The sequence below is a fragment of the Culex pipiens genome, chromosome 1, assembly GCF_016801865.2.
Source record: "Culex pipiens pallens isolate TS chromosome 1, TS_CPP_V2, whole genome shotgun sequence".
Classification (NCBI taxonomy): Eukaryota; Metazoa; Arthropoda; class Insecta; order Diptera; family Culicidae; genus Culex; species Culex pipiens.
In genome coordinates, this window is record NC_068937.1 from 15689792 (window position 1) to 15714091 (window position 24300).

Here is a 24300-nt window from a genome sequence, read left to right on the forward strand (position 1 = left end):
AGGGTTGGTTTGAGACTTTTTTCTCTGTTATGGCAATACATTTTTCAAATGTTTCATTTTTGGGCACAAGCAGATTATGGTGCATGTTTACGATTGTTTTTTTGTTTCAAAGTTAATTGTTTGAACTTGAAAGAGTTACCTATCAGTGAAAAAGTCCAAAAATACCTCTAAAAACTAGTTTTGACCACTTTTGCCGGAAGGATACAGACAGGGCAACCAGGTCAAAATAAATAAAATCTGGTAAAGTATCGATTAAAAATCTGGAAAAATTTAGCAGACGAAAATCATACAATTCTGCTTGGTGAAGAAGAGGGAGGATATTTGCTGATTAAAAAGTTTGAAAAATTGGTGGTGTCACTGATTTAATGGTCTTTTTTTACACAAAGAAAAAATTATCGTAATATTCATCAGGAAATGATGATACCTATTGTGTCAAAAAAAAAATAGTTTTACCTCTGTAAATGATGAATTTTGATAAGTTTTTGATAAATATTCATCAGGTTTACACTCGGGTTTACATTATTACACATTTTTGAAAAGAAGTAATATTCAACCAACCAAATTTTCAACCTTCAAAAATTCAACTTTTGTTTTTTCTGTAAGAAAAACTCATTTTAAATGGTATCAATTTTAATGAAATTTGCTCATTTTTATCAAAAAGCTGTTCAAAATTGGCATAAAGTAAAACTAGAGCGTCCAACTTCTCGTCCCGGGAAAAAAAATTCCGGGAATTCCCGAGATTTTCCGGAAATTTTTTTTTCCCGTTTCCCGGGAAATTTGTAAATTTTCCGGGAATTCCCGAACTACAAGCAGAAGCATATATTTTCCTACCTTTTTGTTACTAATGTTTTGAAATTATACAAAAAATAATAATTGGAGAACCTGATTTGATTTTATTAATTTCCATCTACTGTTCATATTGAACTAATCTACTTGTCTGTAAATTTCATGTCAAGGTTTAATTCAGATAATATTTATTTCTGAAGAATTCACCACTAGGAATATTCAGGAGTTTTTTTTGAAAAGGTCCAATAAACCAAATTTTCAGTTTTTGCTTTTTGGGTGTTTTTTAACACCCCTGACTCAAGGCGGTTTAAGAAACACCCAAAATGCAAAAACTGAAAATTTGGTTTATTGGACCTTTTCAAAAAAAACTCCAGTATTGTTTGCTTGTATGTTGGACAACAAAACATACGCTGTTATGGAATGAATATAAACTATTTTATTTTTGACAATCTTTTTTAATATTTTTTTTTGAAATCGACGCCAACATTTCAAAAAGCATCATGTACAAACCATGCATTTTGAGAAAAACGCATTTGAATGTTGAGCATCCATTTTCAATTCCCATTTTAATATAAAAGCAAAATAAGATGTTCTAATGATAACAAACGATGAAAAACGTTGCTTTTGTTGATACTTGATCATCCATATTCAATAAAACATTATTTCCGTAATTTTATTTGAGAAAAACAAACATAAATTCTTTTGAAATCACCAACGTCGATATCACCCTGCTGTCACTGAGGGGGGCGCTTTGTTATGATTCGTTTTTCTTCGCCGAATGTACATGGCGCTTTTTTCATGTTGCTTTTTTTTCGTCACGAGGTTTATGTAGCCTTTTGTTTGACAGATTGACAGGGCTATATAAGCAGGGACTGCTGATGGCAGAGATTTTGTTTATGTTACTTTATTTAAAATCATGATTAAACAGACTTTACTGAAGTAACTTTTGCTCATTTTTGGTGGAGAGGTAGCTTATTAGAAGTTCTTTCAGAATATACAATAACCCAGAAAGTGTCAAAATGTACATGATGCCTTTTGAAATGTTACCGTCGAAATATCATTTGAAAAAAAGATAAAAAAAAAGATTCCGGCCAAGATCAACATTGAGATTTGTTTGATTTTTTTTACCTTGAACATGTTGGATGGAAATTGAATTGATATAATTAAATTAACAAAAAGTTTTGTATGAGAAGAATTTGTTTCTAAGCATTCGAGAAATTACAGATTGAAGTTATAAATTTATGAAGCACGTAAGCTACCAAGGGCGTAAGAGGGTTATATATGAAAAAATAACGTTGATTTTCAACCACTTTTAAATACTCAAAATTATTTTAATATTATTAATTTATTAGGCTGAATACCATACAACAAAAATCATAACATAAAACCATGAAAAAACATTAAAAAACAACTTCGTTTCATATGAAATTTACCCAAAGAATGCAACTATATTTCAAAAACTCGCTCCAAATATTTGAAAACTTTGAGTTGTGATTTCATGAAATAGTGTTTCAAGTTAAAAAGCGCTAGAAATTAGATTTTTAAGGTAGATTCAATGACTATTTATTTATTCGGGTAATTCTCTACCAACTCAACTCTACAGGTAAAGTGGGTGATCATGTGGTTAAAAATGAAACTTTTTTCAAGAAAAATAATATTTTTCGGACTGAATAAAAAATTTGCAAGCATGTTCAAACAATTATTCTTAATGTCCAAGAAGTGATTAAAAATCAACATTTTAACCCATATTTTTTCTATAACTTGAACTTTTACACTCCAATTGAGATCCCCTAGGTCTATTCACGACCGTCTCCAATGACCGTGAGAAGATGCCAGAAAATCCAGCTACCAACTTAATCCCAACTAAATCACCCGGATAAATACAAAGATTTTGTTGATTAATTTTATTGTGCACATGAGTTTTTTTCAATTTCAATTTAATCTAGAAAAAGTGAATTGGCAACACTGCCAAAAAGCTCACCAAAAAAAAAGGGGTTTTCAGTTCAACGTTTCACAGTTTTCTTCACACCGATTTCAACAAACGTGCACATTAGACAGCACTCACTTTCGCAAACGTAAACAAACGATTTCCTCCAACGCGCGCGTATCAAAAATCCGCTTTTTCCGTCGTAATTTACTCCGATAAATCCCGAAAACATCCGACACTCAAAATGCTCGGCCTCCAGGCGTACGCCAGTGGCAGCGGCAGCAGCAGCAGCAGCGGTGACGATTCCGACCAGGAAGATACCACCAAAACAACAAAGGAACCCACGGAGGAGGAACTGGCCCACCTGAAGCCACTCGCGGACAGTGCCCACTCGGTAGCGAAATCGCTGCAGGTTTGTGCCGCTCCGCTGGTGGTCCCCACGGGGCAGGTGGAAACGTCCCGGGTGGTGGCCCCGACGGTCAACGAGCTGAGCTACAATCCGCGGTACGAGGAGATGTTTGCGCCGGTGGCGGGTCCGGCGAATCCGTTTTTGACGCAGCAGATGCGCGCGCCGAAGAACATGCTGACGGGGTTCGTGGAGGCGGCGCACATTAGTGACTTTCAGTTTGAGAACCAGCGGAAGACGTTCCACAGCTACGGGTACGCGTTGGATCCGTCGGTGGAGGGTGGGGCGGTTGGTGGTGGGGGTGGTGTGGGGGAGGAAGGTGGTCCGAGTTATGTGGGGCACTTGCAGGCGGCGTACGACACGGACGGGAAGACGGTGTTTGAGTCTTCGAAGGCGAATCGGGCTGGGGATAAGCGGAAGAAGTTGAAGAACGACAAGCCGGAAGATGTTGAGGGATTTTTGGGACCTTGGGGGAAGTACGAGGACGAGGAGCTGGTGTCGAGGCCGAACGAGACCGAGCGGGCTGAGATTGAGGAGATGATGGCCAAGAAGCAGCGGAGGAACCGGGTTACTGAGGATAAGCCGATTGAGGAGAAGTCGGTGCTGCACATCAAGGACTCGGTTGATTACCAGGGTCGATCGTTCCTGCATCCGCCGCACGACGTCGGGGTCAATTTGCGGAAAAGTGGTGCTCCCGATCGGTGCTTCCTGCCGAAGGCCCACATCCACACCTGGACCGGTCACACCAAGGGCATTTCCGCCATCCGGTGGTTCCCCAAGTCGGCCCATCTTCTGCTGTCCTGCAGCATGGACGCGCGGATCAAGATCTGGGAGGTCTACAACGAGCGGCGTTGCGTGCGGACGTACTCGGGCCATCGGCAGGCCGTACGGGACGTAAGCTTCAACAATCGCGGCGACAAGTTCGTGTCGGCCGGGTACGATCGCTACCTGAAGCTGTGGGACACCGAAACGGGCGACGTCGTGTCGCGGTTCAGCTCGCGGAAGATTCCGTTCTGCGTCAAGTTCCACCCGGATTACAACAAGCAGCACCTGTTTGTGGCCGGCACGTCCGACAAGAAGATCATTTGCGTGAGTAGATTCATTTGAACAACCTTAGATCAAAACCCTAAATATTTCTTCTTCCCTCTTTTCAGTGGGACACCCGCAGCGGCGACATCGTCCAGGAGTACGACCGCCATCTGGGCGCGGTCAACACCATCACCTTCGTCGACGAAAACCGCCGCTTCGTGACGACCTCCGACGACAAAAGCCTCCGCGTCTGGGAGTGGGACATCCCCGTGGACATGAAGTACATCGCCGACCCGACGATGCACTCGATGCCCGCCGTCACGCTCTCCCCGAACGGCAAGTGGCTCGCATGCCAGAGCCTCGACAACAAGGTGGTCATCTTCAGCGCCATCAACCGGTTCAAGATGAACCGCAAGAAGACCTTCACCGGCCACATGGTGTCCGGGTACGCGTGCAACTTGGACTTTTCCCCCGACATGAGCTACCTCGTGTCGGGCGATGGGGACGGCAAGGTGTACATCTGGGACTGGAAGACGACCAAGCTGTACAAAAAGTGGCAGGCGCACGACAACGTGTGCATCTCGACGCTGTGGCATCCGCACGAGGCGAGCAAGCTGGTGACGGCCGGGTGGGACGGCACGATCAAGTATTGGGATTAGAGAGCGGGGCGCTTTTAAATGATTTGTTGGGTATGTTTGAATGTGAGTGATGAATAAAGGGAGTTTGAGCCAAATTGTTTTGAAAATTGTATTTTAAGAGATGACATTCGATCCTTACTGACTTGTTCTGAAATCAATCAAAAATATTGAAATAATGAGATCAAAGATTTTAAAATGTTAGTCTTGATTTAAAAAACCTAAAAATATTGTTTTCGAAAAGATCGGGAAATTTCACGAATGTTTCACGTTTTAACATTGAAAATCAAACGTTACCTAAAACGGTGCACTTTATCAAAATTTTACTGAAGTACTTTTTGATTGCAAATTCAATTTTACATCAAAAAATGAAGTTAAAAAAATTTTGCGACCAATTTTTCGATTTTTTGAAAAAATCAGTATTGATTTAAAAAATGATAACTCGGTCAAAGATATTTTGCCCGTTCTGGAAATTTCTGAAATGTTGGTATTTAATGTCCATATCAGAAAATAAAAAAAAAAACAATAAAAATAGTGTTTTTTGTAAATTAAGTTTGAGTGCCAAAAAGTGTAATTAAAAAAATCCCCAAAAGAAAATTTACCTTGTATTATCTTTTTCACTGAGATCTTTTCAAACACGCACGAAGCAAAATGATCATCGTTCGGTCAAAACGTTCATCGTTTGTGCAAAACGAAAGAGAATTGAGAGAAAAATGACCATTTCCGGTCTCTTTTCGCTCAATTCTCTCCCCGTTAGCGTAGAATTCCTTCATTTTCTTGACATTCGCGTCCTATTTCCTCCTCTCTGATTCCTGTTTGTGACTTTTTACATGCATTGGAGTTCATCGCTCATGAAAGTGAGTTCAATGAAATCGAGAATACCTTTCTTTCGTAAGAAAGGCAAAAAGTAAATCGTTCAAAAAGTTGTTCGGGATTGCCGATCGATGTCAAATTTGTTTCAGATGCTCACTCATGGTCTGTACTATGAATGTAGGAAGAAATTTCGTATAAAATTAGAAACGAAAAATGTTGGCGAAGGTCACCAGGTAGGCTTTTACCTTTTTTTAGAGATTTTTTTTTCTTATGTTAGGTTTATCAAACGGCTCTAACTCCAGAACCAAATTATGAATCTGGATGTAAATTGGGGAGGTTGAAGAGCTCGAAAAAAGAAATTTTTGAGATAAATAAAAGATATGTAAATGAAACAAAATGACCATATTTTCATTTAAAAACTGTGTATTTTGTTGAAAAGTCTGTCCACATCCGAAACCAGATGGATATTTCGAAATTTGAGCGGCAACTCGCCCAGGTTCAGCACACAAGCTTTCATCTGCATTCAGAAGAATCAAAATCGGATTCAGGGGAGCTGAGAACGACGCGACACAAAATTTGGCCAAATTTTACCACATACGAACATCACTCGATCTCCACGGAATTTATTTTCTCAAAATTCGAGCGTTGGAGATAGACGAGTTCTGTCAAGGTGAATCGATAGAGCGTCGAAAATCAATGCAGTGTGATTTTTTGGCGATTTTTCCGATTAATATTCATGCTGTATCGTCTTATTTACGAAGATGAAAATGACGTCCAGCCATAAAGTAAAACCTGTACCTTTCTTTAGTAAGAAAGGCAAAAAGACAAAGAAACAATGTTTTATTTGTTTATTGTATATTGTAATTATTTTTGCCGATTTCAATGAAATACCATAATATCATTATAAAAATAAAAAAAATCATTAAAACTTCTTTGTTCTTTGCTAATATTTTTACAAATACAAAAACAATTTTGCGGAGCTGTGCAATATTTTTTAAAATACATAATATGATAAACAGATTTCAATAAATTTTTCTTCGTTTTTTTTTTTTAAATATTGAAGTGTATGAAAAAACATACATGATATTTGGTTTTTTGATACATTAATTTTAATTTTTCAAAAATATTTGCAACGATCTCTATTTTCAAACTGATTTTGCTTACATTTTTCCTTTTTTAATCACAATTTTATCCGTGAAAATTTAACCTGAAAAAAACCCTTTTACCCATTGCATCCTTGCTTATTAACTCATTCTTTGAGAATATATTTTTTTCCATGTTTTGAAAAAATAACATTCAATTTGAAGAATACGGAAATTTTTTGAAATTGAATTCAGTTTTCTTCAGCACATTTGTAGCCAACAATCCAAGTTTTGTTTTATATTTTTCAAATTTTTACGGAATGGAAAATGTTGGTTTTAGCTCCCGAAAAAAATTTCGTCGAATTTTTAAAAACAAATGATTGTAAGTCAACTGCTCTGTTGATTTATGCATTTTTAAACACTCTTTTTATTAAAATCTTTAACACATTTTTTTCAATTTCTTTATTTTTGTTTTGTTTTCATAAAGGAATTTATTTTGAACAGGTATTCAAAATGGCCACGCGTCGCCTCTGTTTGTATCATTTTTTTCAGTGCAGTCCTTATCCATACCTACGACTTTGCCGAAGACATCAAATCGATCAAAACATTCCTTCAAAAGATACAGACTTTTGTATTTTCAAATATCATTTTTGTATTGACACCTGCCAATTTTGTATGGAAAATTATATGGATACACTAATGATGAAAAAAAAAGAATTTAAATAATTAAAAAAAAAATCAAAAAACTTATAAAAGTCTTCAAAATTTTAAAAATTTTAAAGATTTTGAAAGGTTTAAAAATATTAAAAAACATTCAAGATCCAAAAATTTAAAAAAAGAAACAAAAAAAAAAATAAGATGATAAAATGAAATAATTTTTTAAGATTTTCTTAATTTTTTTAAATTGTAACATTTGTAATATTTTGAAAATTTTAGAAATTTTTCAAATTTGTATAGCTTAATTTTTTTTAAAATTGTTTGAAATTTTAAATTTGAACTTTTTGAAATTTCAAATATTTATTTTTTATTGATTTCTGTTATTTTTTAAAATTAAAAATGAACTTTATTATTTTTTAAATACATACTAGGGTGTTTCATCCAAACAAAAAAGTTCTCAGAATACGGCAAACCGGGGTTCCCCTTGTAGAGGATACCCATAGGGACTCTCATGCCAAATATCAGCCTATTTGGTTGAGAATTGGCCTGTCCCCAGCGGTTCAAAGTTTACATGTAAATTACTATGAGATTTTTATGCTTTTCGTTCAATCGTTCCTACAGGTCTGGGGACAACATGGATTCACTCGGAATAAAGACAGGTGTGTAGGGGATGGTCCAATGAACAAGTTCCAGAAGGATTTAGGGTTGTCTATTCTGTCCCCAAGATGCGCATTGGATCGACGTCCGGTGTCTCCAGAATCAACGATTCACCCTTCAAATGTACGCATTGTCCCTAGTATGCTATGACGGCCAGCTGAAAATTACGACACCCTATGTCGGACGGTGAACACGTGGCAAAGCATTCACTCAAGTTTTGGCTCAGAAACATACTTTAAAGTAATAAAATTATAATTTTTGATGTTCCTGTAACAATTTGAACTATTCCAAATAACGTAACATGATGATTTTGTAATAATAATGCAATCGATGATTCTCCACGTGTTCACCGTCCGACATAGGGCGTCGTAATTTTCAGCTAGCTATTTCTGATGATAAGTTTATCATATTCGTGTTCCTGCGACAATTTCACAATAGAAACATGCATAAAAATGTTTATTTTCATCCATTTTAACCCTTTAAAAAATGAAAGTTAAAAAAATGAGATGCTGCTTTTTTCTGGTGTCATCTAGTATCCTTGGAAACGAACTTGAATTTCTATAAATGTGAATCGAAGATTTTTTTTAACTATTGTGAAATTGTCTCAGGAACACGAATATTATAAAATTATCATCAGAAAATGGGTTCTAAGGGGTCCCCCGAGCAAAAATTTACAACCAAAAAATTCACTTAAAATAAAAGTGTCAATTTAATATGTTAAACTGCCTTACCCAAAGCGTTCTCAGTCTCAGATGGTAGTCCCAGATGTCCCCTACAAGCTGCAGGTCGAACCGATATCTGGACCGAACACTTTTTTATTTGAGTTTGAAAATTGTGCTATTTTTTCACTAAAATGCCAATAACTCCCTTTAGATTCAATCAATTGAGATGCTCTACCCTGCATTTTGCTGCATTTTTCAAGCCCTTACAGATGCATTTTGAATTTTGAAATTAAATTGAATTTTGCCCAAGTTACCTTAGCCTTTTTACGATTTTTGACGTTTTTGAACCTTCAAACTTTGTGTCCCGATTTGCCCCACTTCCCGTTGACCTAGAGTGCTCATATTTTGACCAGATGCTAATTTTATATGTACAAACAATCCCTGAAAATTTCAGGCAGATTGGTGAGGTCGATGCGAGATGGGTATGCTTTGCTCGTGGACTCGCTCTTAAATGCTTAACATTTTTTTTTAATTATTTAAATTATTTTTTTTCTAACTATCTTTTTGAATTTTTCATATTACAATTTCTAGAAATAATTAAAACTTCAAATTTATAAATTATAAATTTCTGAACTTAGTTTTGCCCCTTTCAAATGTTGCTGCAGATTTGCAAACTAATCGGTTTTGCGATCAGTATCAGTAGACCAGTTTTGTTTTAAATTAAAAAAAAACATTTCAAAATCATTAGAAAACAGGTTTTTTTGATGCGCTCTGAAACCCTGAAGTTTGTTATATTCTTAATTTATTTCAATTCTTCAAAATTTGACACTTCTCTTTTTTTATTTCTCAAATTCTTGCAATTCATTTTTTTCTCACTTTTGACGTGAAATTAGAGTTCTGCGACTTTATTTTAGTCGAATTTGGGTGGTTGATTGCCTGTTATACAATCCAGACTCGATTATCCGAAGGTTTGTATGGGAATTCGGATAGTCGAATCACGAACAAAAAAACTTTTTTTTCGTTTTTTTTTATTTTATTACTTTAAACATCAAATTCGAGTTTTGCAACCCTATTTTAGGCAAATTTGAATGTTTGATTGCATTTTAAATTAAAAATGCATTTTTCAATACGTTATCACCGCCATTTTGGCCGCCATTTTGGCCGCCATCTTGGATTTGAAAATTCTTAATCATTTTAGAGTAGTTTACTGCCGTTCTACGCATAATTGTCCCATGTTCGAAAAAGTGCAACTGAGAAAAACGAGATTGAAATTTTTCGATCGATTTCTGTGTTTCTACGCATAATTGTCCCGTGGGTTCCTATTCGCCCTATGTGTCCCTAATTGTCCCAGTTAGCAGTGTATCACCCTTATTTGTGATCCTCTTGCTAAACAACAGGTAAAAACGACAAAATGCCACATAAAATTAATGATTCCGTATAAGAAAATACTTGGTGGGACAATTGGGTACTAAAGCCCTTTGTCAATTTTTATGTACAACGGTAAAAAACACGATTAAAAACCATTTCTGATCACTTTTTTTTTCATTTTAATGCAAAAAAATTTCTATGACAAGACAACATTTTTTCGATGGATCAACTATGGTTCCCTTGGAACGAGCTGTCAAGAAGGACCGCGAGGTTAATTTTTCAAAATTGATTTAAAAATCCATTTTAAACTCTTTGTGGTTGTACAAAGGGTCATTGTACTCAGAAAAATAAGCTTTATCGCTGCAAACAATAATATCAGCAATCTAAGCTTGATTTTAGGACCCAATTATGCGTAGAAGTTTAACGATGGGACAAACAGACTTGATGTTGTTTTCTATGAGTTTCCAAACAAAGTATCAGATTTTATGTGTTTTTCTTAAAGTATACGACAAACTAAACTTAAAAATGTTAAAAAAGTCAAAATCGTCTAAAAATGACATGGGACAATTATGCGTAGAACGGCAATTTATGGCTTGAATCAAAAATAAGACAACGAAAAAAAAATCTCGTGATTCGATTGTCCGAAAATTTGATTATCCGAAGTGATTTTTTTCGAAGCCTTTGGATAATCGAGTCTGGTCTGTAATACAAATTGGCAAAATTTCGCTTCGGGTAATCAAATCACGAAAATGTCGATGTCTTATTTTTCATCGTCGAGCTCTAGTTTGACCCCTCTAAAGTTTGACTCTAAAGTGATTTAGAATTTTTAAATCCAAGATGGGGGCCAAAATGGCGGTGATAACATATTGAAAAAAATCATTTTTAATTTAAAATGCAATCAAACATTCAAATTTGCCTAAAATAGGGTTGCAGAACTCGAATTTGATGTTAAAAGTAAGACAGTTCAAAAATACGAAGAAAAAAATGTTTTTTTGTTCGTGATTCGACTATCCGAAGTCCCATACAAACCTTCGGATAATCGAACTTCGCATAATCGAGTCTGGACTGTACTGATACATAAAATTGAAGTACTTTATGTGGAACTTTTTCGATGGATACAGGAACCCTTTGCTCACCCTATCCTTTATCCAGATTACCATGTGACTTGACGGCTACCGTAACTTTCCGTGAACAGTGAACATTCACCGAAATTCACATGTAGATGCACGAAACAACCCTTCAAAACATGGCACGTGCGCGCCTGCGCCCTTTCCCAATCCAGGCATGTTTTTCCTTCTATCTTTCAGTTTGTTCAGCTTTCAAGAGGTGAAACAGACACAGAAGAAAAGCTTAGTAATTTTCCTCCCATATCGCTGGATTTCGCGAAAAGTGTTGATTTTAACAAGATTTAAGGAAATTTGCTGGTTCTAAAGAGAAGCTTTTTGTCGAACTAAACTCGAGGCGTAACAAGATGTCCTCCCGAAAGTGTCTTTCCTGTTGAGTTTCGGGGGGAGGACAACGAAGTGAACGCAAATTACGATTTCCCTCAGAAGCTGTGTTTGTGTGAAAATGGCTGCCAAGCCTCCGCAGGACACGTCCGGCCTGGGCTACTCGTACGTGACGCCCGGCGGGATGTTCCTCCGGCTGCGGAACTCGCTGTCCCAGTTCAGCGACCTGTTCAGCGAGTTTAACAAGTACATCGCCCCGGCCTACCATCATGACCGCTGCGAGCGTTCCGTCCATATGCGACTGTACTCGATGAACAAGCGCGAGTTCGTCGTGGTGTTTTTGGCGTTCTTTGCCTGCTTCGGGCTGGGGATCTTCATCGGGTTGGCGGGGCCACCGATTACGGTGACGACCATGGTCACGGGCACGTCGCTGATGCCGAACAGTTCGGGGAGTGGCGGGACAAATCCGGACTACCTGGCGAACGGTCCGTTTGTGATGCGGACGCCGCTGATGACGACCTACTCGCAGCAGCTGTGGCTGATTGCGCGAATCGACACGGACAACACCGACGACGAGATCTTCGACAAAAGCTTCCACGTGAGTGTCGGGATTGACGGGTTAACCACGGAACACAAACCGGTCACCGTGCTGAGTGCGGACCACGCCAGCAGCAAGAACCGAACGCGTCATCTGTCCTGCGTGAGCAATTCCTGCGAGGAGTTCATAGTGCTACATCTGGGTTTCCTCGATTACGCCCACTACATCATCACGGTGCGGTTCTACGGCCTGGAAGGGTTCCACCATCGGTACACCATCAACAGCGTCCAGTTCTACTTCAAGACGTACAACCCGGCCTTCACCCAGATCGAAATCTGGTTCCGCTTCATCTTCCTCCTGTTCACCTTCATCGTGACCTGCTGGTTCGCGCACACCCTCCGCAAATACCCCATCTACGACTGGTCCATCGAGCAAAAGTGGCTCTCCGTCCTGCTCCCGCTCCTCCTCCTGTACAACAACCCCGCCTTCCCCCTCATCTTCCTCATCAACAGCTGGATCCCGGGAATGCTGGACGCGATTCTCCAGGCCAGTTTCCTGTGCGCGCTGCTCCTCTTCTGGCTGTGCATCTACCACGGACTGCGGCAAAACGAGCGTAAACTGCTGACCTTTTACGTGCCCAAGCTGATCGTCATCATGCCGATCTGGCTGTGCGCCGTCGTCCTGGCCACGTGGGAAAAGTGCAACGAGATGAAGGATCCCACGTACAGCCACTTTGTCGACACTGGGAACTACAATGTGAGTATCGACTGTTTAATCGTTTTAAGATCATAAAAGGAATTACCATTACCATTTTTGGATATGTTACGTAAATCATTCAGCTTGGATTTTTTTTAAATTGCTTAGTATTTTTTCGTAAAATGCCCAACTAATCACCGTACTTTTGCAAAACGGCAAGCTAAAATTTGTTCAGCGATTCCGGAGAAAGATTTAAAAAAAAATTGTTTTGCGAAAATCGTAAAAAAAAAACCAATTTTGTTTCGGACAGGAACACCCTAATCACCAAACCAAAAAAAAGAAAACGGGTCTAATTTTTTTGGCCAATGAACTTTTATAACAATTTTCATACAATTTTCCGATCTTTTCCAAAACATTATTTTATTTTAAATCAAGACTAACATTTAAAAAAGGTGTAATATTGAATGTTTGACCCTCTTGAACTGTTAGTCTTGATTTAAAAAAATTGAAAGTATTTTTTTCAAAAAGAACAAAAAAAATCACGAATGTTTAATATTCTAATATTGAAAATCGGACCATTAGTTGCTGAGATATCGACATTAGAAAATGGTGGGTTGTTTGGGTGAGACTTAGAAAACATCAATTTTCCTATTTTTACACCTTTGCATGGCAATATCTCAGCAATTCAAATAAGCAAAATATAGAGAATTTTCTCAGCTTTTCAAAAATATTTTTTTCAAAAGTGTGCAAACATGGGCACTAATTAAAAAAAATTAAAAACCTTGAATATTTTCAAAAAAGTTACCTAAAAATGGTTATACATAACTTGAAAACGGTGCACTTTATCAAAATTTCAATAGAGTTCTTTATGATTTCCTATTCGATTTTACATCGAAAATGAAATTTTTAAAAAAATCAGTATTGATTAAAAAATTTATAACTCGATCAAAGATTTTTTGCACAACCTGGAAGTTTCTGAAAAGTTGGCATTTGATGTCCCCTAAAACATATCAGAAAAAAAATAAAAATAGTGTTTTTTGCAAATCAAGTTTTAGTAACAAAAAGTGGCATCAAAAATCACCAAAAAGAAATTTACCGTGTATATTTTTTTCAGTGTAGTCCTTATTCATATCTACAACTTTGTCGAAGACACCAAATCGATCAAAAAAAGTCTTCAAAAGATATAGATTTTTGAATTTTCATATATCATTTTTGTATGGACAGCTGCAAAATTTGCATGGAATATTATATGGACAAACTAATGATGCAAAATGGCTTCTTTGGGCATACCGAAGGCACCAAAAAAGTTTCATCCGGATTAAAAATTACAAAAACAATCGAATGACCGAAATCTCAAAATGAGCAATTTATTGGAATTCACAGGGTGACCACTCAAATCCCATTTGCAAAGTCCCGATTTTCCGACTTTTCCAGAAACTTAAATAATAGGCATTTTTTTATCTAATGAATGATTTCAAATAAAAAACTCTTTGAAAAAGTCAATATCAACAGATATCAACCATCGAAAACCAAACCATTGAAAATTTTCAAAAAAAAAAAAAGAAAACTTAACAACAAATTCCTTAAACAATACTACAAAATAGAAGCACTCATTATGTTGATTCTGAGTAGAAGCTTTAACAATTAGTCTTATAATATCAATGTTTATTTTTAAAATTAGCAAACTTCTGGTTTTTGATACTTCGTTTCAACTGGAAATGGCAAAAGTTTAAGATAACTGAATTCAATTTATTTTCTTATAAATCAAAGAACACTTAAAAATGTTTACTGTTATAAATTTTTCAAAAATAAAATAAAAAGATAACTGGGAATTCGTTTGAAAAAAAAAAAAATGCCAGGCTCCTTCTTTAATTTTAATTAAAAATTCAGTTTGATGAGATTCCGTGTTTTAGCACTTATTTTTTGCGAAATGTTTGAAGAGATAAACTCTTTAAACTTATTTGCAATAACTCAACTCAATATTTCTTGGTTTCTTAGTTTTGCAGTTTCAATATTTTTTTCATGTTTCAAAAAGTAAAATAGATTTTTTTTTTCAATCAGAACGAACATCTATTGGGTTTTATTCGATATTTAAGTTTTCCGATAATTGAAAATCAAGCATTAACTGTTATTTTCATAAACTATGTTATTGTTTTGAGTTAGATGTTACCTCTTGTTTGATAAACAAAAATTAATAAAAATGTTATATGTTAACCCTCTAACGCCCATGGTTACTCCAGAGCACCACTAATTTTTGGATTCAAAATTAAATTTCTCTGCAACCATTCATTTTTTCAAGCTGCTTCAACCTGCATTAGTTAATATAGAATGTTAACCAATAACCATTAAAATTTCGTCCAATTTGGTTGATCCAATTACGAGTAATGTGGAAAAACGTAAAAAATCTCGATTTTGCTCTGGGCGGGAAGGGGTTAAATACAAAAATATTTTGAAAATCTGTGTCAAATGCATCCAATATTTATTAGGATTTTAAAGTCTTAAATAGCCTTTTTATTTTCAAATAGATTCATTTGCGAAAGGAACCTTAAATTTATTGTTAGTAACTAAAGACGAACTGAGTGAGTTTATTTTGAAAACTGCACAAAATATTACAAAATTATTCAATGGTAAGAAAATAATTTTCAAACAAGTTTGCTTGGGATTCCCAATCTTTTTACAAAAAAAAAAAAAATCACAAATTCTCGACTTTTCCCGATTTTTGGCGGATTTTTGCGACTTACCGACTTGAATGGCCACCTTGTATTAATTCATAACTCGGTGGCATATTTTTGCCCACCGGAACATTTAGAAAATCTCGGTAATTCAACTTTTAGTGCTTACAGATTAGTTGAAAAATTGATTAATTTCAAGTTTTTTTTTTCTGGGTAGTCCTAACTAATATATAGTCTAGACTCGATTATCCCAAGGTCTTGGAATAGTTTCACGTCGGATAATCGAATCAGGAAAAAAATGTTTTTCGTTGTCTTATTTTTGGGTGTCGGGCTTAACGGTGCACATCAACCAGTGCTTTCGCACCAAGATTTTTGTCACAGATATTTTAGTATTTTCGAAATTACGGGAACTATCGATATAATTTTTTATTCATCCCCTAAAGTACTGTCTACTTAGCGATTTACATCAATATTTATTATTTTTACAATCAGATTGTTGCATGTTGAGTTGAAGACTGCGCGCAATCAAGTAGGCACTGTGTGCCGGCAGCTTGGTTACAGTTATTAGTTAAAATAAACTTCTACCGATTGGACGTATTTCTAATCCACTGCGTTTCTCATTTCTCTAACAAGAGGTTATGAGCCCGGACGTGCGCGAAGACTAGCGGAAGATGTCCGATCGGAATTACGGGATCGAACGGCTGGTCGGTCGGGAGAACTGGGCTGACTGGAAGTTTGCGGTCCAAACCCACCTCGAAGTTGAAGAACTGTGGGATGCCGTCGAACCGAAGGTGAAGGCGGATGGAACGGTGGAAGCGGTCGACCCGGCCAAGAGCAAGCTTGCGCGAGGGAAGATCATCCAGTTCCTGGAACCGGTAAACTACTACCACGTTCGCGAAGCGAAGACGGCGCAAGAAGCTTGGAAGAATCTGGTCAACGCGTTCGAGGAGACCGGACTCACGCGGGAGGTCGGATTGCTGCACAAGCTCATCAGGACTGATCTGGACAGCTGCGGAACGATGGAAATCTACGCGAACCAGATCATCTCGGCGTGCCACCAGCTGAAAAGCATTGGATTCCCGATTCCAGACAGGTTCGTAGGAGCGTTGCTGTTGGCGGGGCTTCCGGACCTGTTCAAGCCCATGGTGATGGCGCTCAAGAACTCCGGAATGGCGATCACGGGGGACTCCGTGAAGACGATTCTGCTGCAGGAGGAGGACGAGCTGTTGCCAGGTGAAAAAACATTCGTTGCTAAGCGGCGAGTCAACAAGCCAGGTGGTTACCGACGCAACACCCAAACAGCGGGCGGTTTCCATGGCGACGACCAAACAGCGAGCGGCTCTCGAAGCAACCACGGATCGCGTAAAAGTCAGCCGGAGGAACGCGGCCCACGGTGCAGGAAGTGCAACAAAATTGGCCACATTGCGAAGCACTGCCCCGAGAAGGATGCCGTGCGCGGGAAGCAAGCGTTGTGCACGGTGCTGTCAACATTCAAGTCGGCCGGGACGGACGACTGGTACCTGGACTCAGGTGCGACACAGCACATGACGCGGAACCTGGAGCTGCTGGAGGACGTGCGGGACAGGAGCGGAACGGTTGTAGCTGCCAACAAGGAGTCGATGGAGATCCAGGCATGCGGAACGGCCACGCTCTTCCCGTCGTGTTTCAATGGTGAGGAACCTGTTCCGGTAAGCGATGTGCACTTTGTCCCCGATCTTTCGACAAATTTGCTGTCGATCGCACAAATCGTACGCAAGGGCAACACGGTGCTGTTCAACGCGGACGGCTGCATTATCCGGAACGCTGATGGCGGCGTCGTTGCGACCGGTGTGATCGAGGATGACCTGTTCAAGGTGGACCAGCGTAAGAACAAGGCGCTGGCGTGCTCGCGCGTGGAGACTCTCGAGACTTGGCACAAGCGCCTGGGTCACCTGAACGTGAGCAGCATCAAGAAACTGGCCAACGGTGTAGCCAACGGTGTGCAGATCAGCGGAAACGGCATGGACGATTGCCAGATTTGCCCGATGGGGAAACAAGCTCGACTGCCGTTCAGCAAGAGTGGTTCCCGCGCCGAGGAGTTGCTTGAGGTAATTTATTCCGATATTGCTGGCCCGATGGAGCTGCCGTCCGTCGGCGGTTGTCGGTACTACGTTTCGTTTATCGACGACAAGTCCCGACGAGCGTTTGTGTACTTTCTCAAGACCAAGTCGGAGGACGAAGTACTGGCTTGCTTCAAAGAATTCCATGTTCTGGCGGAGCGCCAGACAGGCCGGAAGTTGAAGACGTTGCGTACGGACAACGGCAAAGAGTACGTCAACAAGGGATTCCGGGAGTACTTGAAGCGGATGGGCATCCGACACCAGACCACCAACGACTATACTCCAGAGCAGAACGGGATGGCCGAACGCTTCAACCGGACAGCGGTCGAGAGAGGGCGCTGCATGTTGTTCGAGGCCAAGCTCCCGAAACCATTCTGGGCTGAGGCGGTGAATGAACCAGCGGTCACAGTCTCACACCGGAGGAGATGTGGAGCGGGAAGAAACCGGATCTCTCACACGTTCGCGTGTTCGGAACGAAGGCGATGGTGCAAGTGCCGAAAGTCAAGCGCAAGAAGTGGGATTCGAAGTCTCGTGAGTGTGTGCTGATTGGTTTTGAAGAGGACACTAAGGGGTACCGCCTGTACGACCTCGCGAGCAAGACTTTCCTGAAGAGTCGCGAAGTGACTTTCATCAACGAAGGCTTGGGCGAGAAAGCGGCTGTCACGAAGAAGAAACCGGAGGTAATTTCCCTTGACTTCGGTACAACTCCGAAGGTTGATGCCGCGCAGCAGCCAGGACTGGTTCCGCCGGAACCGGATGCCGTTGAGGAGGAGCAGCCTCTCGATGTTGATGATGTCCTCGAAGACGACGGCCACGAAGAGCCTGTGGTGGATGCTGCGGTCCCTGGGCCTAGGACCGATGCTGTGTTCGATGACCAAGTAGCTAGCAGTAGTTCGACCATGACCAACGTGCTCCCTCCGCAAAACATTTCCAAACCACCCGGGTCAGGGGTGTTGAGGCGCAGCGGTCGGGAGCACATCCTTCCAGGCAAGTACAAAGACTTTATCGTTTCTGGCAAAGGTCTACCTGTGTCCACCATTTCTCAGACACTCGACGACGATTCGAGCGACTCCAGCGAATACGATGATGCCGATGATGTTGAGTTTGGAGGGCTAGCAACTGGCCACCGAGACGATCCACTTGCGGAGCCGCGGACCTACGCGAAGGCGATGGCGTCGCCGGACGCGGAGCGCTGGAAGCAAGCGATGGTCGACGAGCTTGAGTCGATCAAGGCCAACGAGACGTGGACTCTCGTCGACCTGCCCCCGGGTCGGAAGGCTGTTGGCTCGAAATGGGTCTACAAAATCAAGCGGGACGCGGATGGTCGCGTGTTGCGGTTCAAGGCACGGTTGGTTGCACAAGGATTCAGCCAACAATACGGGACCGACTACGACGAGGTGTTCGCACCGGTGGTGCGACAAACGACCTTTCGCGCGCTGATGGCTGTTGCTGCGAAGAAACGCATGACCGTGAAGCAGTATGACATCAAGACCGCCTTCCTGTACGGCGATCTTGAGGAGGAGATTTACATGCGTCAGCCACGCGGATTCGAAGGCGCCAAAGGCAAGGTGTGCAAGCTGAAGAAGAGCCTGTACGGACTGAAGCAGGCGGCGCGGTCCTGGAATCAGAAGCTTCACGATGCCTTGAAGCGGCAAGGATTCGAGCGATGTGTGGCGGACACGTGCCTGTACCGCAAGCGACGAGCTGGACGTTGGTGCTATGTTCTTGTGTACGTGGACGACTTGATTGTTGCGAGCGAAAATCCGAAGATGATCGAGGCCTTGGCCGGAGCGCTGCAGCAAAACTTCGAGATGAGCGTTCTGGGAGACATCCGGTTCTACCTCGGTATGGAGATCGAGAAGAACGCACAAGGTGATTACTTCCTGAGCCAACGGAAGTACATCGGAGAGGTCGTCGAGTCGAGTGGACTTGCGGACGCGAAGGTGTCCACTGTTCCCCTGGATCCGGGGTACGTCAAGCGCGAGTCAAAGGATGAGCCTCTTCCGGACAACAAGGAGTACCAGAAGTTGGTTGGGAAGCTGCTGTATATTGCCGTCAACACGAGGCCGGACATCTCGGCGGCGGTGTCCATCTTGAGCCGCAAGACCAGCAGGCCAACGCAGGACGACTGGAACGAGCTGAAGCGGGTCGTGAGGTATCTGAAAGGAACAAAGGATTACCGATTGCGACTGAGCCAGAACGGAACCGACAACGGGATCGTTGGATTTTGCGACGCCGACTGGGCGGAGAACCAAGAGGACAGGAAATCTAACAGCGGGTTCGTGTTCAAGGTCAACGGCGGAACTGCAAGCTGGGCATGCAGGAAGCAGAGCAGTGTCTCGCTTTCAACCGCCGAGGCCGAGTTTGTATCGCTTTCCGAAGCGGTGCAGGAGGCGCTGTGGCTGAAGGTGCTTCTACGAGAGTTGAACGACGAGCAGCAAGTCGTTATCCAGGAAGACAACCAAAGCTGCCTGAAGATGTTGTCTGCCGAGAAGTTAAGCAACAGGACGAAGCACATTGCCACGCGATTCCACTTCACGAAGGACCAGATCGAGAAGGGGGAGGTAAGCTGCGTTTACTGTCCAACGGAGGACATGGTGGCGGACCTTCTCACGAAGCCACTAGCCAGGATCAGGACGGAGAAGCTGGCTGGGATGATCGGCTTGACCGCAGCAGTCTAGGAGGAGTGTTGAGTTGAAGACTGCGCGCAATCAAGTAGGCACTGTGTGCCGGCAGCTTGGTTACAGTTATTAGTTAAAATAAACTTCTACCGATTGGACGTATTTCTAATCCACTGCGTTTCTCATTTCTCTAACAAGATTGCAGGATTGGGTCCGTAAGATTGTCAATTTTTGAATAAGAAAACAACAACTTCCTTGGTTGCTGTGCACTCTTAAGCTGATTAATTTTTAAGTCCAAAATGGCGGCAATGAAATGTTGAGAAAACGCATTTGGAATTTTTAAGTCAATCAACGATTCAAATTTAACTAAAATAGGGTCGCAGAACTGGAATTTGATGTTAAAAGCAAGAAAATAAAAAAAATGTTCACGATTCGATTATTCGATGTCCCAAACAAATCTTTGGATTAACGATACTTCGGCTAATCGAGTCTGAAATATATCTACAACTTTGCAGAAGACACCAAATCGATCTGAAAATTCCGATTACAAGATACAATTTTTTTACATACTATTTTTGTATGGAAAACTGTAAAAATCGTCAGGAAATTTATGTGGGCAAACCAATGATGCAAAATATTTTTTTTTTTGACATTTTTTGTTTCAGCTAATTAAAAAAAAATACAAAAATTAACGTGTCGCGAAATCGGCTGATTTCGTATATCATTGTACAACGATGTTTAAAAAAATATCTCTCGCAGTAGAATTGAAACCTTGATTGGAGGAATATGATTTATCCCGGGCAAAGACATTGAGCAAAACAGTAATTCTCAACAAACGGGTAGTGGTGCAAAGCAGAGGAAAGAGAGCTTCTCTCTTGCTCTCTGTCATGTCCTGGCAAGGGGAAAATACAAAAAAGAGAACAAAGTTGACTCAAATTGAAATAAAGTTAAATTCAATACTATTCTTTTTTTTCTAGGGTTTCAAGCTGTTCTTCTACATCTCGGGTGCCATGTATCTTCTCTACCTGCTCCTGCTGATCCTGCGAGCCTATAGCGAGCTGCGCTCGATGCCTTACTTTGGTAAAAACTCTTTTAACTAGCTATCAACCATTTATACTAACATTCCCTCCCATTTCTAGACATGCGCCTCAAGTTCCTCACCCTGCTGATGCTGTTCGTGCTGGCCATCTCCCTGACGGTTACAATGTGCCGCTTCGGCTTCGGCATCCTCGAGGACAACTTTGTGGCGCGGCTCAACACGACCTACAAGAGCTCGGCCCAGTTTATGTGCTTCTACGGGCTGCTCAACTTTTACCTGTACACGATGGCGTACGTGTACTCGCCAAACGGGCGCCCACTGCACGGTAAGTCCTCTGGAATGTCCTCTCGTGTAGAATTGAGTCAAGATGGTTTTTTTTTTCAAAACCTTTGCAGAAGCCACCATCACCAAGGACAATCCGGCCTTTTCGATGATCAACGACTCGGACGAGGAGGTCGTGTACGGGTCGGACGAGGAAAGTCGCCGCCCGCTCAACTCGTCCTGCGGCAAAGGGAACGACTACGATAGCGATTAAGGGGACGAGCGATTACAACGGAGAGAGAGATTCAAACGGGTGCTTCCGGCAGACTTGGAAAAGGGTGGTTGTAGAAGAAGAGCAGCGAAGGGGAGTTACAAACCAAGGCATATCTTCATTTCCCTTCGTCTTGACGTAGTGCTAAACAAAAAAGAGTGTGTATTTTATCGAAGATGTGTGTTTAGATGTTAATTATTTTGTAAAAAAAAAGTGCTGTTTTCATCATCATCGTCGCCATGATGTGTGTAGTTGGTCATTACGTTTCCCCATCGTTACATTTAGTCAATTAGAGCTAGTTTAAACTTCATTTCAAACATTCCAACCCCTTTTCAAACCAAAGTACACTATTTCTTACAAGTCTTTTCCTTTTTACCCTTACTAAAAATGTTAAGTCAAAATCTATTTATACAAACACAACACACACATGTATTAGTAATTCAGCATTGTTAGGTGTGTATTCCAAACAAACAAAACTAAAAACAATAAAACACAAACACTAAAGGCCATGTTTAATTAAAACTAGTTAGAAGTTTGCGAAGAAAATAACAAAACAACAACAAAAAGTCCAACAACAGCGACGCTTGGGTTCAGAGAAAAAAAACCAAATAAATAGTTCTAGAGAAAATTACCAAAATAAAACATTCAAACAAAATCCAGCAACAACAAAACAAAAACCCTTGAAACACTACTAAAACAAACCGTGAACAATATCTACATCAATAAGCAGAGCGTAAAAAATAGGGCAAATAAGAGGAGGATGAAGACATTTAAAGAAATAACACATCTGGGTGTGACAAAAGAATATGATGGTATAACTGGAAAAAAAATGACAAATAAAATATTTTTACCCAAACAGGTTTATTTTATTCTGACTGTCTATAAATAGCGTTTTCCATAAATAATGTTCCTTTTCAATAGATCTGAAATCTGATAATTCAAGTGCAGATTTGATAAAGGTTATTTAAAACCTTATTTATTTTAAATTTTTCTCTTTAAACATAATTATAATTGTTTTAATGATTAAGATTTTTCTAAGAATTCAAGATTTTTAGAATGTTTAGGATAAATTTAGGACCTCTTTTTTTGCTGAAATTAACGAATTTTAGTAATTTGAATAATTAAAAAAAGAAAACCATAAATTTAAGCTTAGTCAAATTAAAAAAAAAAAATCGAAAAAAACATAAGATTTCAGATTTAATTGAAATTTTATAGGTAAGATTCCAGAGGATTTAAGGAACTAAAAAACTAAAGAATATAAAAAAAACAAAATGATAAAAAATCAAGGAATTTCAAGAATTGAAAGAATTTTAAGAATTTGAAGATTTTTTAGAGTAAAAAAAAGATAAATAAAATTGCTACAGCTACATTTTTTGTCTAATGTTGGCGCTACTGCGTGATTTTGACATATCGGACGTTCAACATTCGAACGCCATCTTCGCTTAAAAACCTGGATTTAAAGAATAAAAAAACAACTACTAAATTTAAATAATTGAAAAAAAAAAATGTTTTTAAAATTTGTATAATCTAAAAATTTGATTTAAAAAAAAAATAAAATTTTAGGCATTCTATTTTTTTAATATAAGATTTTTTGGAATTTTAAGGATTTATAAAAGGTTGAATTTTTTTTAAGGATCCCAAGAATTTTACTAATTTTAAAATTTTAAGGAGTTTAAGAATTCTAAGAATTCTAAGAATTCTAAGAATTCAAAGAATTCTAAAAATTGTAAAATTTTTAAAAATTTCATTAATTTTACGAATTTTAAGAATAAAACTCTTAAAATTCGGATTTTAAGAATTTTAGAAATTTTAAAAATTTTAAAAATTTTAAGAATCTAAAGAATTTTAAGAATTTTAAGAATTTTAAGAATTTTAAGAATTTTAAGAGTTTTAAGAATTTTAAGAATTTTAAGAATTTTAAGAATTTTAAGAATTTTATAAATTTTAAGAATTTTAAGAATTTTAAAATTTTTAAGGAGTTTAAGAATTCTAAGAATTCCAAGAATTGTGAGATTTTTAAAATTTTTAAGAATTTTGAAAATTTTAAAGATTTTAAAAATTTTAAAAATTTTAAAAATTTTAAAAATTTTAAAAATTTTAAAAATTTTAAAAATTTTAAGAATTTAAAGAATTTAAAGAATTCTAAGAATTTTAAGAATTTTAAGAATTTTAAGAATTTTAAGAATTTTAAGAATTTTAAGAATTTTAAGAATTTTAAGAATTTTAAGAATTTTAAGAATTTTAAGAATTTTAAGAATTTTAAGAATTTTAAGAATTTTAAGAATTTTAAGAATTTTAAGAATTTTAAGAATTTTAAGAATTTTAAGAATTTTAAGAATTTTAAGAATTTTAAGAATTTTAAGAATTTTAAGAATTTTAAGAATTTTAAGAATTTCAAGAATTTCAAGAGTTTTAAGAATTTTAAGAATTTTAAGAATTTTAAGAATTTTAAGAATTTTAAGAATTTTAAGAATTTTAAGAATTTTAAGAATTTTAAGAATGATGATATTCGTTTGTTTGTTTTGCTCATTTCTCAAGATAAAGATTCACAACTGATGCAGAAGAGGATCGTGACTTTCGCTACCAATGTGGCCGTGATATTACCATCCTACAGCAAACATAACAAAGTGGGC

The 24300-nt window shown here is 38.8% G+C and overlaps 2 protein-coding genes across 2 annotated transcripts; both read left to right on the forward strand.

Annotated features, from left to right (window-relative positions):
- The first annotated feature begins 2841 nt into the window (after positions 1 to 2841).
- On the forward strand, positions 2842 to 4881 carry LOC120417690 (pre-mRNA-processing factor 17). The gene is made up of 2 exons (XM_039579826.2): positions 2842 to 4208; positions 4274 to 4881. Exons 1-2 carry the CDS (start codon positions 2958 to 2960, stop codon positions 4805 to 4807), a joined length of 1785 nt encoding a protein of 594 aa, XP_039435760.1. The 5' UTR covers positions 2842 to 2957; the 3' UTR covers positions 4808 to 4881.
- A 6480-nt stretch (positions 4882 to 11361) lies between these two features.
- LOC120417687 (transmembrane protein 181) lies at positions 11362 to 22536 on the forward strand. The gene is made up of 4 exons (XM_039579824.2): positions 11362 to 12764; positions 21074 to 21176; positions 21236 to 21460; positions 21531 to 22536. The coding sequence occupies exons 1-4, from the start codon at positions 11592 to 11594 to the stop codon at positions 21668 to 21670; spliced, it is 1641 nt and encodes a 546-aa protein (XP_039435758.1). The 5' UTR covers positions 11362 to 11591; the 3' UTR covers positions 21671 to 22536.
- The last annotated feature ends 1764 nt before the right edge of the window (positions 22537 to 24300 follow it).